Source organism: Ursus americanus, chromosome 12, assembly GCF_024610735.1.
Source record: "Ursus americanus isolate L20-20 chromosome 12, mUrsAme1.1.p, whole genome shotgun sequence".
NCBI classification, from domain to species: domain Eukaryota; kingdom Metazoa; phylum Chordata; class Mammalia; order Carnivora; family Ursidae; genus Ursus; species Ursus americanus.
The window spans coordinates 39,167,296-39,188,039 of NC_142138.1; the positions used below are offsets into that span (position 1 = coordinate 39,167,296).

The window sequence follows — 20,744 nt, forward strand, 5'->3', positions numbered from 1 at the left end:
GTTAGAACTACTTATCCTTGGCTGTTTTCAGGTGTTAAAGATGAGGTTAGGTGTCTGTAAATATTAGTAACAGCCATGTAAATTAACAGACCATATTCTTTGTTAACCAGATAAAAAGTTTATCACCTACAATTATGTGCCAGGTAGTAGGTGCTACACTTTTTTTTTTTTAAAGAATTTATTTATTTGAGAGAGAGCAAAAAAGCACAAGTGGGATGAGGGGCATAGGGAGAAGCAGACTCCTTGCTGATGCAGGGCTTGATCCCAGAACCCTAGGATCATGACCTGAGCTGAAGGCAGCCACTTAACCGACTGAGCCACCCAGGCGCCCTAGGTGCTGCTATACTTTCATATCGAATTTCATTGTAAGACTGAGTTCTTACTGCAAATGAATATAAGCATCTTCATGTGGCCAGAAGTTAGGAAGACTGGAGAACTTCAGGATCCAAGCATGCTATAATAATTTTGCAACCCCTCTGCTAAACAACCATGGTAGAATGGGGTCCTGGTATATAAACCTTGACTGTCCTCCTAGTTGCTTCAATTGATCTAGTGGGCCAGAAAGAAATCAGTTGACTTTCTAAAACTACAAAATGTAAAAGCTAGAGATTTTATATTTAAGTTGATGAGGCAATTTAACATTTCACCTTATCTCAACTACACCAACTAATGGAAGAGAGATACTAGAAAAAATACCTTTTTTGTTTCAAATTGTGCTTCTTCCTGACAGCATCCTCTACAGTCAGGATCCAGCTGAAGCAGGTTAAACTGTCCAAGAAGATCACAAGAGCTGCAGAGCAAGTTGCTGGAGAAGCCTAACTCTCTGCAAGCCTCTGATGAAAACTCGGCCCCAAATGCAGACACCTGAAAATAAACAAATTGGGAAATAAAACACTATTCCATATTTATATTGGAAAGCTTCCAAGAAAGGAAAACCTAGGGTCATCAAAATCTAACACAGTGGAGATGAATTACTGAAATGCCTCATCTGGGGACAAATTCTTAATTATTTTTAAGCGAGTCTTTGGTTCTTCCCAATTCCCTGACAATCTTTTTTCTGAAAAATTTGCCATCTTTCAGCTTAGCTGAAATATGATTAACAAAAAAACAATATATATTGTTTCTTTTGGCATATATATATATATTACATATAAAAACCTTTTTTAAACATTCGGAAGTTTAACAAAAATTTTTTTTTAAGATTTTATTTATTTGAGAGAGCACACAAGTGCTCCCGCATGAGCCAGAGGAAGGGCAGAGGGAGAGAGAAGCAGACTCCCCATTGAGCTGGGAGCCTAACATGGGGCTCAATCCCAGAACCCTGGGTTCAGGACTTGAGCCAAAGCCAGACACTTAACTGAGCCACCCAGGTGGCCCCCATAAGTTTTTTAAAAAGGAATTTCCTTAGAAGAAAAACCAAATTCCCTCTTCATTTTAAGAACTTAGCGCTTGTTGATATGGGTCTATGAAGTAACATTAACTTCTAGGTCTCTACCACACCCTACAAACTTATCTTCATTCACATCTAGCAGGGGAAGGGGAAGGAAGAAGATGGAGTGAGGAGAGCAGGAACCGAAATAAAGCTTTGGGGTTTAGGTACCAGCTCCATCACTTATAAGCTGCGTGATCCTGGACAAGATAACCTCCCTCAGCTTTAACTTCTTCACCAATAAAGGAGCAATAATTCTTACATAAAATAGATTGAGATAAGATGAATGAAATGACTTATGCAACCAATCAGAACAACCAGCAAAAGCAGGCTTTCAAAAATATCTGTTCTCTTCCCTTATCCATTCTCTCATGCATGTCTCAGTGAATATGGTATACCTTCATCTAAGGTCAATCCCTCTGCCCGTGCTATGGAGCCTATCTTCTGCCATTTCCACAGGGATTTAATTTAATTGGTAACTCAATTCTTCAGTGTATTCAAACCTTAAGGTTCTAATTGCTCTCCCCACATTCTGTCATTTCTGAATTGTTACTACAGTCTAGCTTCTGATCCTACCATTCAACTAAACTTGCCAAAAATCACTAAATGCAAAGGCATTCAAAACTGTTCTGGCTCCAGCTGTTCTTTCTATGGGCTTGTCCTCCTTCTTAAGTGCTGCTCTTTTTCATATTCTATTTCTGGTTCTCTCTTTGCTTTACATATTTTCTGTAGATGACTGCATCTTTCCCAAGGCTTCAAATACCCATTACTGAAAACTCCTGAGTCTTTTACTTGAGTTCAAACCTCCAAAACCAACAGCCTAACTGACCTCATTTATATGTTCCACTGACATTGCAAATTCAAAATCTCCAACAGTGAAACTTACCTTTTCTGCTTAAATCTACTCCTCTCACTGTGCCCAATATATTAGTAAAATGGCACCATTTTCCCTGACCAGTGGTTGCTCAGGTCAGTCACCCTAGATTCTACATTCTCTGCCATTCTTACAAGCAATTAATTAACAAGTTTTGACAATTCTGTTTCTCAAAGAGCTTTCAAATCATTTCTTGCATCAGTGGCTTAAATGGTCACTCCCAGTACTACCCTTCTTTACTTCTTCAATCTCTTTCTATTTTTCAGCTATAATGAATTCCCGGAAGAATAAAATTCCTACTTATACATTTGCTCATATTTTTCCTACATCTAAGGCTCCCTTTTCACCTTTTTAATCTCAACTTAATTCCAAAAACCTGATCAGTATCAGTCTTTCAGGAAACCTTCTCTGGGGGGAGGGGGGGGAATCAGATACTAATCTTTAGCCATAGTGCTTTTCAGAGAAATAAATTTGTGCACAGTTCTAAGACAGCACCACTCCTGACACCGTACTCCGTAAATGTAGAGTTGTCTGATTCCCTAGTACTGTGAACTCTTTTGAGGGCAAGCATTAAACTATTATTACTCTGTGTTTAAAGCTAGTTCTTATCTGTGAACAAATGAATTGGTGAAAACTACAGCCTCAAGTAGGGGGAATTTCAGATTGTTTGACTGCAACTGGTTCATCTTCTAGACCAAGGGTATGCAAACTTTATGTAGAGGGCCAGATAGTAACTGTGTTGGTGGCTAAATAGTTTCTGTTTCAACTACCCAACTCAGGTATGGCAGCACAAAAGCAGCACAGACAAAAATAAATGAGTGGGTGTCTTCCAATAAAACTTCATATAAACAGGGCCAGCTGGATTTGGCCCACCAGCTATAGTTTGTCAAACCTTCTTCTAGACAAATCAGGTAGATAAAAACCCAAGGGCATTTGCCAATGTAAAAAACTAAGGAGTGCTGGCATACTCGCCCAAAATGTTGATCATCCAATTGGTCTTCTGCCAGTCAATACCCTAATTTGATACCTTACACATCTTTCATCTTACCTCAGTAATAATGTGGAATGTATGTAATATTCGAAATAGATCCCAGTCTTGTGGGAGGCACCTAAGACACGTGCTGCTGTACTAGTACTTGGGAGTAATTTCTTGATTAGTAAAGTGATATGCTTGATCTATTTCACAGGTTAATTTGTATTTTCCAAAGATGGCCACACCAGTATGTACACATCATCCCACGTGGTAGTCTTACAATGTGACTGGCAGTCCTCTACTGAGAAATAGGAGTCTATTTTCCCTCCCCTTGAATCTGGGCAGGGGCTTGTGACTGATTCTGACCAACAGAGTACAAAAGAAGGGATACTATGTGGTTTTGAGGGTAGGTCATAAAAAAGGAAACAGCATCTTAGTGGCTAGTGCTCCTACATGCTGTGTCTTTGCCTCTCTCAGAACACTCTACTTTGGAACTTAGCCACCATGCTGTAAGGTAACCTAAATTAGGGGTACAACATGGACAGTCCCATGTAGAGAGCCACTGAAGCCCCCAGCTGACAACCATCATCAATTAGTAGACATATAAATAAAGAACTTCATATTTCAGACCTGTCTTTCAGCTGAGACCCCATGGAACACACAGCTCACCCTGCTGTATGACCTGTCTGAATTGCTGACCCACATATCTAAAAGCAAAATGGTGATTTGTTTTGCAGCCATGGTAACTAAAATAGGTAATAAAAGTGAAATCACTTTCAAAACATGAACTGCTTAACAAATATAAGAAACTGTTATTGCCAAAGCATGTTTTACAAAACAAAAATTTCAAATGAATGACCATGCAATCATATTATTTGATTTTATTCTGGCATTTATTAAGCACCTACTGACAGGTGGCATAAATATGCAAAACACGTGCTTTGCAGTCTGATGACATCTTGATTCCAATGCCAGCACAGAGCAACCTTCTGAATTTCTGAATAGGAGTAATTACCATTTATCTCACAGAGTTTTGAGGATTAAAGGAGAAAAAGTACAGGAAGCATCTAGTTTTCTACCCAGGACACAGTGGGTACCTGATAGATGTCTGCATTATTCACTTTCCAGTACTCTTAAAAACCTCTTAAATACAAAACACTACTTATGTTTTAATTATTAGGAATGGGATAGAGGATAAGTGGAGTGGAGATGCAAGGTTAACTTGAGTTTCATGAATGAACTACTTCTTTCTAGCTCTTCTATCATTAGTTTTGCAGACTCAAGGCTTTGTTTTTTGGGGGGGAGGGGTGGAGGGGCAGAGAGAGAGGGAGCCAGAGAAACTTAAGCAGCCTCCGTGCCCAGCACAAGCCCAATGTGGGGCTCCATCTCACAACCCTGAGATCATGACCTGAGCCGAAATTAAGAGTAGGATGCTTAACCGACTGAGCCACCCAGGTGTCCCTTAAGGCTTTGAATCTAAGGATATCAGAACATATTTTAAAGTACTTCACTAATAAACATCAAATGTTAAATAATATAGGAGTTCAAAGTTATAAGTTATGCCTGTTCATTCTTTATTACTAAAAATCGAAGAACATTTAAATGTGCACATTAGGGGCGCCTGGGTGGCACAGCGGTTAAGCGTCTGCCTTCGGCTCAGGGCGTGATCCCGGCGATCTGGGATCGAGCCCCACATCAGGCTCTTCTGCTATGAGCCTGCTTCTTCCTCTCCCACTCCCCCTGCTTGTGTTCCCTCTCTCGCTGGCTGTCTCTATCTTTGTCGAATAAATAAATAAAATCTTTTAAAAAAAATGTGCACATTAAGGTTAAACATTAAAATTTAAAATACAGCTACACTTGTAAGAAAGACACAGAGTCTAGGGACAGGGTGTGATAACCCTGACTGGGATAACCATTTAAGTTTAATTTCCCCAGTTCAAAGTAGGAGTGACAAGCTAAGAGACTCCAATTCTTTTCTCCATGCATTACTCACTGATTTACTTGAGAGGGTTGTTGGCAGGGAAACTGGATTAACCATATTGTAACATTACCTTTTCAGGCAAACATCTGGTATAGATATACATTTTATTATACATACATAAGATTAGTTTTCTCTTAACTGGTCCTTAATCTCAGAAAACTCATAGATTTCTCATGTAATTGTGAACAGATTTCAAATCTGAGACTAAACCAAATAGATGGGTTTACAGATGAACTCCATGAAAAATGAATACCAGAAACATTGCCATGACAGCAGGCTCTCACAAAGCACCAGATATTTCACTAAGCACTTTATATCATTATTCCATTTAATCATAACAACTCTAAAATAGGTTTTATCCCCATTTTACAGAGAGAAAAAGAGGCTTAATTAGGATAATTAAGGTAATCTAAGACAACACAGCATAATAGATGGCAGTATCAAGATTCTAATCCTGACCAGTCCTCAAAACCCTTATTAACTACTATATCTCACAGAATCCTTGATGCACCACTATCATACGTACTACTTAGGATAATAAAAATGGCAGCAATTGTAATTGTGCAGCCCATTGTAATAAGATGGATGGAGGTTAACCTGTGAAGAAGAGGAGAATAAGGTGTTATGTCTCAGATACGTAGTATCATTCTATACCGCTTTCAGTACAGTGCCTCTTTTTTTTCTAAGATTTTATTTGTCAGAGAGTGAGAGCACAAGCAGGAGGAGCAGCAGGCAGAGGGAGAAGCAGGCTCCCTAGTGAGCAAGGAGCCCGACGAGGGACTAGATCCTAGGACCCTGGGCAGACACTTAACTGACTGGGCCACCCAGGTGTCCCAATATAGTGTTTTGAATGAAGAAATATTATGTATGAGCTGAATGAAGCCTTGAATACCACTTAGTTCTGGGGTGCTCCAGAGAAAGCTCCCACAGGCCATACTAAAATATTACTTTTCTAATGCTAAAGCATACTCAGAATGTATTTTCAGATTAAATTACTTTGTATCTTCCCAGCTGTCACCTCATTGGAATTCTGAGAACTATGCATTGCTATTAACTTTAAATTAGGGCTACACAGTAGCACAGTGATAAAAACTTGTCTAGTCTAAGGACTCAGAGGTGTAAATTAACAAAGTAGGAACTAAGTCCTCTATTCATCTTGGTAGCTCAACCTCAAGGTGCCAAGAAGTTCTTCCCTCATTCCCTTTTTATTCATCTGTCAGGTTCCAAAGATTTGGCTTTTTTTTTTTTTTTTTTTTTTTTAAACCACTGCCAACAACTTCTTCCACCTGGTCACTACCCCCCCCTTCAGACTATGAAATGCAGTTTTCTAACTCTTTAGTGTTTTTCCAACAATCCTCCATACTTCCCCTTTCATTCTCAAAGAATTTATTGCCTTATTTTCTTCAAAACACTACTCATTACCCAAGAGATACAAATAAACGTTGGGGAAGTTAAAATAGTTCAACAAGAGTGAACTGCTCAGGACTGTCTATTTTTGGAGTCATTTTGTATTTGTGGGAGCGAGTGGGGTTCATCACCAATTTACACAAACTACAGATATCCTGAGGATTCTGATAGCAAGAACAAACATGTGAACTAAGTGGCCATTCACACCTCTGAGGGATTTTATTTTTTAAAGATTTTATTTATTTTTGTGTGCATGCATGAGCACAAGCTTGGGGGGGGGGCAGAGAGAGAAGCAGACTCCCTTTCAAACAGGGAGCTGGATGTAGGACTCCATCCCAGGACCCTGGGATCATGACCTGAACCGAAGGCAGACACTTAACTGGCTGAGCCACCCAGGTGCCCTCCTCTGAGGGATTTCAATGAACAAATACATATGAGCCACAATAAAAAAAAAACAAACAAAAAACCAAACCCCAAATAAGGTCTCTGTATTCCCTTTACCTACATTCTTGACACAGGAGTTGGGGGCGGGGGGTGGAGGGTTACATACACAGAGGTATGGTGCAGTTAAGATTGTGGATCTGTGTAATACAGTGTAAGATATGATGATAGAATACGAAAGGGAGAGAGTATATCTGACTTTGCATATCTGGAGATGGTATTAAATTAAGCTTTGCATTTTATCTAAACATTTTACATTAGGCCTGGTGAGGGAGAACATGGTATGTGAGAGATATGCTAGAACAAATGACCCCAATTCTTCACCTTACCTTCTGGCTCTTGCAGTAGAGGTAAGTTCTGGGAATTAAGCCTGGCTAAACAAATAAGTATCAGGTGAAACAGGCCTTGTTAAGGAATGTTCAGGAAAATAGACTTCACCTTAAAAACAACAGGGAACCACTGAAAAATTTCAATAATAAAGTTTTAAAAAGATGACTGTGGATGCATTGTAGAGATTGGATTAGAAAGAGAGAAAATGAGATATGGAACCCAGTTTAAGGAAGCTGTTGTGGGAATTCCAGGCAAGCAAAAATGGTGGCCTGAATTTAGGTACTGCCTGTGGACACAGAATTAAGTGGACTGGCTTGGAGATTTTCAAGGGTTTAACGACTAATCGGATTCAGAGAGTGAAAAAAAATTTAAAATGACTACCTGCTGGCTTGGGCAATTGGGACGCTGACAAAGCCAAGCATTTAGGTTCTGACAGTTAGAAGAGTGAACCAGGAGGCTATCAGTGCTAATGACAGAGATGCTGATGGTCTGAGCGAGGGATTAACATTAAGTGCATGGATCTGAGAGATATTTAGGTACTAAAATCAACAAGACTTGGCAATTGCCTGATATGAGGTATGTAAAAGTCGAAGATGATACCCAACTTTCCGACTTATGTAGATGGTCATGGTGGTAGATTATTTAATAGCCAGAAATTCCTCCTATCCTGGTATGTACATTTCTTTGTCGAGTTTGTCACTCCTCCCATGCAGAGATGGAGTCTGTTTCTCCATCCCTGATGTCTAGACTGGTCTATGATTTGCTTTGACAAATATCATGAGGTGGAAGTGATATAGGAGATTTCCAAGGCTAGGCTTCAGGAGGCACTGCAGCTTTTGCTTTTTAAAAAGGAGTGCTGCTCCAAGACTGGCATGAGAAGAAGTTGGGCTGGCCTATTGGAGGATGAGAGGTCACAAGGAGGAGAACCAAGTCAACCTTGCTGACAGCACCAACTAAGAAAGAAACCATCTTGGACTTTTCAGTTCAGCTGACCTAGTAGCTCAAAACAGCTACATTCATGAGCCAGAGGACATCAACAGAGGAGCTGCACAGCGGACCCACAAAATTATGAGAAATTGTTATTTTAAGCCGCCAAATTTTGGGGTGGTTACACAACATTGATAATTAGAGAAATTAGGAGAAGTCAATGTGAAATGTTATTCCTTATCTTTGCACGGTAGTGGACTCTAATTATCTAAGATTGGCACACACAAAAAAATCTCCAGTCGAAAATTTACAGAGGGGTCTTTCAGTAATTTCTAAGGGGCACCAAATGCCTGAATAACAGAGTACTATGATACTAATTAGAGAAGTTAAAAATCCACCTTTGAGGTATGGTTGCAAAAACAAACAGGCAGGAACTTCAAACTCTTTGAGGAAAGAAAAGCGGGGGCTGTTTATGGAAGTCTTCGGGATAGGCCCTAACTCCCCCAAACCCTGCCTAAGTCAATGATACCAGGTCTCCTAGGAGAAAACTTTTCAGCAGGCTCAGTAATGAAAATACCTCAAGAATTAAGCTGATTAATGAAACGTGTAAAAGTTCCCGCAGTGCCCGGAAATAAAGAAGTTATTCACATAGCAAAATATGGATCGCAAGCTTCTTAGGAGGAATCAACCAATATTAAGTTGCACATGAATGAATAGAAAAATAAGACAAAATTACCCCTTCTCTAGTCAAAGATTAAGAACGCGTCTGTTAAGAACTTATTTAAAAAGCTGATTAACACTGCCCGATTTTAAACGAGATGAAGGCTATCATTTTAGAAAATCGATTTCAAAAATAAATTATGCTTTAGTATAGAGTAGCTCCTTTCATCCCAACAACGTTGTTTAAAACCACAAGGCACTGAAATGCACCCAGCAACATGTGAATAACAGAGATCAGAGATAAAAGGCTAATAGTGAATTAGAGACCACTAACAATTGAGAGAAAAAGTAAACAGGAAGTGTACCCTCGACCAGACTTGGGGGCTTTTTTCTAAGATTTAGGGAGCCTTATCACAAAGAACGGTAGTCCCTCGTATTCTGCCCGTTTAAAAACAATCTTCATTCCTTTCTAAGATTCATTGTCTTCCCCCCCCCCCAACGTGTCGTTTACAGGTTGTTTTTAGCTGGAACTCTGCAAAAGAAGATAACTGCTACTCAAGATATTCTGAAGTCAGGAGAAAGAACCGCTAGAAATCCGGGGCGGGAAAGGAAAAGCATCAGACGAGGAATGAAGCCACGTAGCATTCCGGGCGCAGCGGTCGCTAAGGAAGCCCAGTCCTCCCACACTCTCCAAGTGTGGCTACCACACAGGACCGACTGTTTAGTATCCCTCATCGCAACATTCCCTACTCGCCCTGGGCTTCCGCGGACATGATCTTCACTTACCGCTTGAAGTACAGCAGCCAAGAGCAACCGCAACCCAAACGCCGGCCGGAGCAATCCATCCGGCCCAGCCGCCATAGCTACCATTTTCCGTAGGTTTCCGACTGTCCGGAGGACCCCTTAGCTAGGGGCGTCCACTCCGGAGCCTGATCCAAAACTGGCTGCTAAAGGCCTTTGCCATCAATCCTCTTACTCTGCAGAGACAGGTATTACCTAAGGTTATACTGGAACCTAAAGGTGGTCAAATATCTTTATATTTGATATAAATATGAAGTCGCTGGGTCCTTTCGAAAACCCCTATCAGGCATTTTCCTAAACTCCCCAAATCTGTGCAGCTCCGAGCTCCTTCCTTTTATTCACGACATTTAGTCAAGCAGCCAAGAAGCCCCGCCTTCGCCGGTTTCAGCCTGCCTCCTTCTCCAAGTTTACCCAATCGAATGCCGCTTTTGTTGACACCCACGGCAAAGGAAACCAACCGTAACACGAACCAAGAGTGAGGCTCCGGGTTTCTTCAGTCCAATAGGCACAACTGAACGGAGCAGAGGGTGGAGCCTCTGGTTGCCGAGCAGCGTACGTGGATGCGTGCGCGTGGTGGTGGAGAAGGATGGGCAGGGGGCGGAGCCGAGGGCGGCGCAGCCGCAGCCGCAGCGCTGGCGGAGGAGCGCGCGGCCGCGGGCAAAGGAGGGAGGGAAGGAAGGAAGAGAAGGAGGCGGGCAGGCAGGCGGGCGCGGGGGTCGAGTATTGAGGCAGTAGAGAGGCGAGAGCCCGGCAGCCGCTTCGCGCTGTTTGCTGCGCGGGCTTTTGGAGGGGGCGACTGTTGAGTCGGTCCCGGAGAAGCGGGCACCGGCGGCGTTGGTGCTGGCGCCTGGGGGCGGGGGACTGGGGAGGCGAGAAGGGGGGTCGCTGCGGTGGTTCTCTCGCTGTCGCGCTCTCCTTGCCTTTCTCCCGGCTCGGTGGGCTCCCCCCGGCGTCTCACTCGCCTCCGGGGCCCCGCTCCCCGCCCCCCGCGGTATGTCTTGATCCCGAGCAGCGGGTTTCATGGGGCTCCTTAGGATTATGATGCCGCCCAAGTTGCAGCTGCTGGCGGTGGTGGCCTTCGCAGTGGCGATGCTCTTCTTGGAGAACCAAATCCAGAAACTGGAGGAGTCCCGATCGAAGCTAGGTAAGGAGCAGAGCCACTCCGGGGTGAGTGGTGTGGAAGGGGCCGGGCCAGGGAGGCATTGCGACCGGAGTAAGTGGGCTTTCGTCTAACCTGCGGTCTGGCTCGGGGGCAAGCGGGTGAAAGAGCTTGCAACGAGAGCTGGGACTGGGGGCATCGAAAACACAAGCTCCAAGCATGGTGTGAATTAAGCTTGAGTGGTGTGCTGGGCTGGCGAGGTCACGGGGCAGAGGTTGCTAAGGTGGGCTTTCCCGTGCCTAAGGGTTATCAGAAGTAGGCATTCCACGGTGGACACGGCAAGGGAAGACCGAACTCAGTAGGAAGCGGGAACTGCTGGAGGAGGCAGGAACGCTCAGCCTTACGTGTTTTCTTGAGTCTCCTGAAAGCCCCGGCAGTGTCAATCGAGGGGTATTCTAATTTGAGGTGTGGGCACCTGGATACAGATCTTTTGGGGACGGGGAGGTTCACGAAGGGATAGATGCCCGGAAATGGAGGGAGATACTGGGAATGATGGTGAGTAAAAGAAATACACTGTAGTGAGTTGCACTCTTGTGCTGGTGGCAGCAAGGGACCACACAACTGACGGGAGAAATAGGCTGCCAAGGTAGGACAGGAAAGCAAATAAAAAGCTTCGTGGTCTGAAAGGAGGCATCCAAGTGCTTTTTTTTAGTGGAGCTAAATTTTATTAATATTTTGGGTTTAAGAATGTTTATGTATGTGGCCCCCGGCAATGTTGATGTAGTGCATTTAGGAGAGAAGAGAACGCTGAAGGGGACATAACAGTGAAATTTAAGTTGGTGAAAGGAAAAGTAAGATTATGCAATAAATAAACCGTGTGCTTAAGTACCTTAAGGAATTCACAGTGCTTACTTTAATGAGAGAAGGGGTCTGAAGTATATAATGTTGGAGTATGAAGTTGTAAGAGACCAGAAAAAATGCACAGGTAATAGGTACTTTCAGATTAGTAGGGAACTTTGGCGTTTGGGAGTTTGGGATGGGGAAGGGAGTGTTAATGCGATACATTTTGATTTAAAAATGTACATGGCATTTAAAAACCAGCTCAAGAGGCTGTAGTTTGAATATGGAAAAGTAATGTGAAGTGTTTTTATGTACATACTTTCACCTCAGCATTGTTGTAAATACTTTTGAGAAGCAAGCAATAAAATACCAGCAGCAAAATCATTTAGACTAACAGCTAGGTGCTGCTGTGGGTGATTAACATCAAGGAAAAATGTATTAGTAAATAATTGTAATATTAGAAGTATAGCTGCCTGTTTGCAGTTTTGGCAGACTTTGCGAAAAACCTTGGAAACATGTTAAAGAGCAGTCTGTCAAAGAGTATCGAATAAATCTGATTGAAGTGCAACTAAAGTTGGAGGAGCTAAGGATAATTCCATTCCTCAGCTCTAGGGTAAAACTCACCCTGTATAGTTTTGAATTTATTTACCATGATTTTATTAATTATGTGTCTTGTGTGATGGAAAAATTATTCACCTTAAACATTGAATGTTAGCCAATACACTTTTCCTTTTTGTTTGGATCCACTTAGCTTTCCGGGTCATTTTCTGGCCTCAGTGATCCAGCTTTACAGAAAAAAATGACTCCTCTTAGAGAAATTTGAAAGTTATATTAAAATTAAGACTTGTATTTTTTCTTTGTTGTATTGCTATTTATATTTCTTGAGCACATTACAGTAGCTAGGATAACTTCAATTTTTTATTTTCTTTTTTTTGCCTCAGATTTTTTTTTTCATAACTCTGGAAAGTGGTTTCCATAGACACAACTTAATTGATTTTAAAAAGAGGATTATCTTAACATGTAGAAAGCCACAGGTAGAAAATAATGTGCTTTTTTTGCCCATGATTTTTTACAAAAAACCTTTAAATTCCACCAGAAATAGTAAATATAGATCAAATCACATACTCGAAAATGAGCCAAGGAAAGGAGCTCAAATACAAAACACTTGAAGGAACTAATAATGCTCTGGAGCTGCAAAAATATGGAAAGTAAAATGTATAACTTTATGTCAGCAGTCTTGATTTCTTAAAAAGAAAAGTCTTACAAAAGACAGTACTAAAACAGATGTTACCAGTTTGTGATCTTCCTTAGGGAAGGAAGGCAGAAGAACGCATAGTTCGACAATCAGACTCTGTTCTAGGCACTTCCATATGTGATATTCTTATGTAATCATCCAAGAACACCATAGAAAGCTATTTTTACAAATGCAGGAATAGGCTCAAAGGTTACATAACTTGACCACATAACTAATAGTGGCTCAGTCAGGATTGGAACCCAGGTACGTGTGATTCCAAATCCAGTGCTTCTTTAATTATACCGGGCTGCTTGGGACTTTATATTGACATTACACTAAGATTTAGCAGTTTGAATAGAATTTTTAAACGGTAATATCAATGTTTAATTGCATTTATTGCTAAGAATGAATATAATTCTGGGAAAATCTAATTTCTGACACAAAGAAATTGGTTTAGTGTAATGTCTGCTCCTTGTTTATATCCAAATAATGAACATAATTATATTACCCAATGAAACGACTGAAATAGGTTATTTCTGTTGTAGGAAAAAAAAAGTCTGCAGTTGTTTTCTGAAAGTGTAAAGCTTTCTGTAAGCTTATGCATAAGTTACAAAATTTACACAGTCAAATCTATCAATTTAGGCAAGTAGGTTTCTTCTGTTACTTGAGAAGACTGTCCCCAACCAAGATTATGTACATTCTCTATATTTTGTTATAGTATCTTATAATTTTTATTTTTTACATTTAGTTCAGTAAAGTGTTCATATATTTAAAAAGGTTTATTATAATTTCTCTCAATGAATAGCAACTTATGGCAAATAATACACTAATAAATAATTCATATTCCACTGTATGTTACAGTTCTTTTTTCATATATTACAATTCATTTTTTCATGTATCAAATTGTCCTATGTTTTTGGATTGATTTTGGACTCCATTTTTTCTACTAATTACAGATTCTCTAAACTTGCAGGATCTATATATAGGCTTCACGGCATCCATGAATTCCCTGAAATTATATGCATAGCTTTCATCAGATTTGCAAAGACATATGTGATCCCTTTATTTATTTATTTATTTATTTATTTTTTATTTTTATTTTTTTTTAAGATTTTATTTATTTATTTGACAGAGATAGAGACAGCCAGCGAGAGAGGCAACACAAGCAGGGGGAGTGGGAGAGGAAGAAGCAGGCTCACAGCAGAGGAGCCTGATGTGGGGCTCGATCCCATAACGCCGGGATCACGCCCTGAGCCGAAGGCAGATGCTTAACCACTGTGCCACCCAGGCGCCCCTATGTGATCCCTTTAATAGTAGGAAACACTGACTTGCAGTAGATGGTTTGTATTTAATGAAGCATGTTTTTTGTTTGTTTGTTTTTAATACTAATATAACATGCAGCTTGTGAGTTACATTTAGGATACAAACACATTAATTAAAAAGTTCTCTGGGGTGTTATGTTGAAAAACTTCATTTTATTAAAATGTATGCTTAATTTTTCTAATGAGATATGGAAGATGACATGGAGTCAATGAAAACTGTTACTTAGCTTACTACTTACTTAGCTGTTGGAATTGTATATCAGAACTTGTTGCTTTTACAAAGTAGTTTTTTTCTGAATCTCAGGAGACACCTGTTGCTAATGTTGTCTGATGGAGTAGTGCAATGAAACCTTTGTTACATAAATGTTAGAATTAATATGCTTATTTTATTTTGTATAGGGTCTAAGGATTTAAAATAATATTTGCTGTTCAAATGCTTCTAACACCACTACGTGAGTTTGTGAATACCTTAGGACATACTCTTTTAAATGAGGACAGTAACTCAGAGTGGACTATTTAGTTCCCTTCACTGGTGAAAATTATGTTACTTTCTGCGTTCTTAAAATACTCCTAAACTAATGAACTAACTCCAGGACTAAGGTTGAGACTGCTGTTTGGAATTTAGTAGTATTTAAAGTGCCTGAAGTAAGATGCAACAGTATCTGTAATGTTGCCAAGAATGGTAGATTTCTCTACTTCTGAAATTGTTTGAAAAATTCACAGGAGCTACTGCTTGGAAGACTTTGGATTAATTGGAATGCAGGTATTCTAGAATTACTAATTAGTGCCTCACTTATGAGTCCTGAATAGGATGTCTAATGCCATGGAGTAATCACTAGAAAGAATTGGTCTCAATTAAGGTAATCCCAGGATGTCTGTCTACCACTCTGTTAAGACTTCTAATAGCTTTTTGGCACCTAGTGGAGTTGGAATAAGAACGATTATTCAAACACTGCTCTCCAGAAGACCACTTTTGAGGGATGTTCTAGCTACCTGGACTTGACAGTCATGGTTCACTATAGCCTAATTGTTTATAATTATCTACCCACCTACTAGTAACTGTGTTTATGTACTCCACCTTTCTGCCTGTTAACTATAGATTATCAGGCTGTTGGACCACTTGTGTACCTGATCCAATTTCCTAACCTACAAGGTTCCAGAAGTTTTCCTTCATTCTCCTATAATCATTCCTTCTCTTTCTGCTTGAATGTTCTCATCAGCATATGAACATGCTATTATTTCTCCCACCCCAAAATCAAAGCAATACTTTCTCTTGACTACCCTTTACTCAGCCAACCTCTGTTCCATATTTTTTTAAATTTTTTTAATTTTTACATTTTTTTAAAGATTTTATTTATTTATTTGACAGAGATAGAGACAGCCAGCAAGAGAGGGAACACAAGCAGGGGGAGTGGGAGAGGAAGAAGCAGGCTCATAGCGGAGGAGCCTGATGTGGGGCTTGATCCCATAACGCCGGGATCACACCCTGAGCCGAAGGCAGACGCTTAACCTTAACCGCTGTGCCAACCAGGCGCCCCTCTGTTCCATATTTTGGCTTTCCTTTGCAGTAAAACTAAAAACTTGTCCTGTCTTATTGACTCTAATTGTGAGACTCAACAGTAATTTCCCTAAATCCTATGGTCAGCTTTTTGTCTTTATTTTACTTGACCTATCAGCGGAATTTGACACAATTGATCACTTCCTCTTTTTTTGGTAGGTTTTCTTTACCTTGCTTCCAAGATAACCATGCTCTTGGTTTTCTTACCACCTCATTGGTGGTTACTTCTCCAAATCCCGCGTTAGGTTCTCCTTTTCTCCTCAACCTCTTAGCATAAGCATAACCCAGGGCTCAGTTCTTGGAACTCTTCTCAGTTTACTCTCTTTAGTGGGTGACTTATATGCTCACCGCTTCCAAATATGTATTTCTAATTCAGGCCTATTTCCTGGGAATTTGGCTGCCCACTTGAGTGTGTCTTTGAGTAATTAATAGACATCTCAAGCTCATGGTGTCCAAATGGATCTTCTGATATCTTTGTCCACTGCCTCATCCATCCTGAATGCATTTTATCTTTGACCTTCCCTATTTCAGTTGATGGCAGCTCTATCCTTTCAGTAGCCAGGGTTTTACTTGACTTTTCTTTTTTCACACTCTGCATCTAATCTGTCAGAAAAATCTTGTTAGCTTTGCCTTCAAATATTTCTTCAATATGACTACTACTCAACACTTGCACTGTTATCACCCTAATTCAAGATACCGTCATCTTTTCCCTGGATTACTGCCATGTCTTAACTAGTCTGTCTGCTTCCACATTTGCCTTTCTACAGACTATTCTTAATATAACAGCTAGAGTGATCCTTTTAAGATGTAAATCAAATCATGTCACTCTGCAAAAACTCTAGAAGCTTCCTGAGTTAGGGCCCCAATTTTATTGGCTAAACATGGCAAATGACTTTTTTTTTCCATTCACTTACTGGGTGATCATTTTGGTGGATGGTTTTCTTTACATGGGTGATTGATTCAGGGTCTTGGGTACCTTCTGCCATCTAGGACATTAAAGGGTGAGGAGGCCCTCCTTTCTAAACTTTTTTGGCCTCTTATTCTCAGTATTGATGAAGACTGTTCACTATATGCAAGGTGGGAGGTTGGTAAATAGGATTTTTAGCTGGCTGTTACTTATCAGTTACAACTGTGTATTATGGAAGGGGGCAGCATACATTTGAATTTTTTGAATCTCTTTGCATAAATCATAAAATTTATTTAGATTTGTTTTATGCCTCAGCATATAAACTGTTTCAGTAAGTGTTCTGTGTGAACATGAAAAATGTATATTCTGTTGTTATAGGATGGAGTATGCAGTACATGTCAATTAGGTCTAGTTGGTTGGTATAGCTGTTCTTCTATATCCTTGATTTTCTTCCTGCCTACTTGTTCCATCAATTATAGAGAGGGGGTTTTGAAATCTCTGATAATAATTGTGACTTTGTCTATATTTGCTTGATGCTCTGTTACTTTTTGCTTCATGTATTTTGAAGTACTATGATTAGGTGCATAAATGTGTAGGAATGTCATGTCTTCTTGACTAATTAACCCCTTTTTCATTATGAAATGACCTTTTTTATCCTTGGTAATATTCTTTGCTCTGAAACCTACTTGTCTGATTAGCCACTTCAGTTTTCTTTTGATTAGTGTTAGCATGATAGATCTTTTCCCACTTTTTGATGTTAACCTGTTTGCCTTTTTATTTAAAGTGGATTTCTTGTAGGCAGCAAACAGTTGGGGCTTGCATCCAATTTCATAATCCCTCTTGTAAATGGTGGTGTTTGAAACATTTACTGTTAATGTAATTATTGATATGGTTGGGTTTAAATATCTGCATTACTACTTGTTTTCTATTTGTTCCATCTGGTCCTTGTTTCCCCTTTTCTCTCTTTCTGGCTTCTTTAGGATTAAGTATTTTGTTATTCTGTTTTATCTCATTTGTTGACTTAATAGGGGTGCACTTTTTTGTGATTATTTTAGTGATTGCTTTAAGGTTAATGGTATACATTATACTATGTCATGTGTAAGAACCTTAATTATACATCACCATTTCCTCTTGCCTGGCTTTTTGCTATTATTATATATCTTATTTTTACATATAGGTTCTATAACACAGTGTTATTTTAAACAGTCAGTTATCTTTTAAAGAGATTAAAAATGCCTGTTTTATATTTACTCATCCATTTTACATTCCCCGTGCTCTTCATACCTTTGTGTAGATGCAGGTTTTCATCTGGTACTATTTTCCTTAATCCTGAACGATTCCTTTTAAAATTAGTTATACTGGGGTACCCGGGTGGCTCAGTCTGTTAAGCATCTGCCTTCAGCTCAAGGCATGATCCCAGGGTCTTGGGATGGAGCCCTGTATTGGGCTCCCAGCCCAATGGGGATCCTGCTTCTTCTTCCTCTGCCTTTTCCCACTGCTCGTTGTCTCTCTCTCAAATAAATAGAATCATTAAAAAAATAAAATTAGCTATACTGAATGTTTACTGGTGATGATTCTTTTTTTCCACTATTGCATGTTTGAAAAAGTCCCTGGTTACCTTAGATATTTTTGCTGGGTATAGAATTCTAGGTTAATGTATATATTTTTTCTTTCAGTGCTTTACAGATGTTGCTCCATTGTCTTTTGGCTTATGTTTTTTCTTATGAGGCTGCATCATTATTATCTTTGTTCAGCTGTACTTAATGCCCTTTTTTCTTTTGACTGCTTTTAAGATTTTCACTAGGTTTTAAGTTAATTAAAATGGGCCTTGCTATAGTTTTCTTCATGTTTTATTGTGTATGTTATTTTAGTTAATATTATTGATACAGTATATGTGTTATTTTGATTACTAGTAACTTTTAAAAAATATGAATTAAAAAAATTTAGTGGCACAGTGTAAACACAGTGTAAACATTTCAGTGTAACTGAAGTCCTGCAAAAAATAATTTTTATTTGGTCTTCAGTAAAGAGAGTTGTAAACTCGACCCTATTTTCGTCAGAAAAGAGCTTAGTGATGAATGAGGGCTGTCTATGTTTCTTTCATTTTCTAAGGTGTGATGTAAAAGGACAATATCTTAAGTAGAGTGATAAATATAATATTTTGAATATAGGGAGGAATGTTGGAACTTTGAGTAAATTGAGTTGTTGAATTACAATCGATAATCCTCCTTCAGCCTTGTGTTTGACTTAGTTCTTTTAGCTTTGTCCATATCATACTGAAACTAGTTCAGCAGTCGGTTTTGACGTGGAGATTGATGATCAAATACAACTGAGAAGTTTGTGATTATTTTGTATTTAGATTTTAGGAAGCTGCCTCTAATTGCCAGCATTTTTTATTTCACCATAGTACTTTTTTAAATAAAATACAATCATCTCCAATAAAGTGTTGCATGTTCCCTGTGTGTTATACACCGGTGGCAGAAAGCTAGTTTAGCTCAATTGTTTCCTCCATAGAAGAGCTGATTAGAAAAACTGGCTTGACATGATCTTAAGGTATATTTTAGTGGACAGCTTTTTTTTTGTTTTGTTTTTTGTTTTGTTAAATGGGATAGGATAAAAACCATTCACCATTGTCCTTTAGAACATAAACTTCTTATCTCCCCTTCATGTTTTGAAGATTAAAACAAAAGAAACACACTTCTGATGGTATTTTAGTGTCTCAAAATAGATTTCTGAGCAAGGAAAATTAGGGGTATGTGTGAGTTTTTTGCTTCTGAACCTGGGAATTGTTAGTGATAGTCCCTTTGATTTGGAATGAACCCATCCAGGAATGTCTGATTGTTGAGATGCCATTACGCTTCCTTTCTGTTTTGTCCCAGGTTAGAACTCTGACTAATTAAGCCTGTGACTAGCTACAGCTAGTCTTCCTCATGACCACTCTGACCACTCTGACTTCCTTTTGATCTTTTTTTTTTTTTCTTACTTGATTTGAATCTCTTCCTTCTTTGCCACTGGGCCCATGTTTCTTCAGTGGTTTTCTGCTTTTTCCACCAGTGGCAAGCCATCATGACTCCTGAACCTTCATCTATAACAGACAATAATAACTAACATTTGTTGAATACTTACTGTAAACTAGGCATATTTTAAGTGTTATATATTTATAACTTCATTTAATATAAATGTTGCTTATTTCTGCTGTCCTCAGAGAGTGGGAAGATAAAATGATCCTCAAATGATGTAATGAATGTGAAAATGTTTGTAAACTATAAAAACTACAATAAAAAAACCTACAATTATAAGTTATTATTAATAGTGATGATAATATATTTATTGTCTTTTTGTTGCTGTTGTCTTTTTAGTTTAACGTAGTGTTGAGTTTATGTGTTTTTTTGCTGCCGTGGCTTTGCCCAATGCCCTATGTCATAAGATTACACTTGTCTTACGACTGTTCAGATAAATCAAATGATGATGTTACATGAGTTAAAGGTTTGACATTCAGATTAACTATTTCTTTCCTCTCTTAGGAAGGAGTAAAAATCACTGGCAGTTCATATTATTATTTGCTCCTAAAGATAAACATCTGTTTACTTTCATAAAAATTACAGAAAAGTCCTGGCTCTTTACCATGACTGAAGTTCCTTCACTCTTGCCTACTAATCTTTGCTAACTTGGCAGTTTAAGGATAGATTTTTATAAAATGCACATTAAATTTGAATTATGAACAAGGGAATTTCTGTGTGTGTGTGTGTAAAATAATTCCTTAGCTTCTAAGTAATTTTTTTTAATGGGTTGATAGTCAAATTAGTGGAGGAAGAAAGAACCCAGCCTGTTTCTCCATTATGGAAAAAGCTTTATGTGATAGTTCCTTTATTGTCAGTTTTCCCACAGTGATTCATTGTCATATTCTCAAATACAGGGGAAAAAAATGTGTTCTGTATCCTTTATTTTAATTGAGGAATTT

General features: G+C 39.2%; 2 protein-coding genes across 3 annotated transcripts in view; one reads left to right on the forward strand and one right to left on the reverse strand.

The window, feature by feature from the left end:
- The window catches only part of SELENOF (selenoprotein F), a 50,266-nt gene extending 40,252 nt beyond the window's left edge, over window positions 1-10,014 (reverse strand). Inside the window, exons 1-2 of the mRNA XM_045801857.2 lie at window positions 9,809-10,014; window positions 697-864 (exon numbers count right to left, since the gene is read on the reverse strand). Of these exons, the coding sequence (XP_045657813.1) occupies window positions 697-864; window positions 9,809-9,892 (252 nt within the window). The 5' untranslated portion in view covers window positions 9,893-10,014. The remainder of the gene's footprint in view (window positions 1-696; window positions 865-9,808) is intronic.
- A 471-nt stretch (window positions 10,015-10,485) lies between these two features.
- HS2ST1 (heparan sulfate 2-O-sulfotransferase 1) overlaps window positions 10,486-20,744 on the forward strand; it is a 166,966-nt gene continuing 156,707 nt past the window's right edge. Inside the window, exon 1 of one of the 2 annotated variants that reach the window (XM_045801855.2) lies at window positions 10,486-10,967. In XM_045801855.2, coding sequence (XP_045657811.1) covers window positions 10,844-10,967 — 124 coding nt within the window. In that variant the 5' untranslated portion in view covers window positions 10,486-10,843. The remainder of the gene's footprint in view (window positions 10,968-20,744) is intronic. The other variant, XM_045801856.2, reaches the window with a different exon arrangement.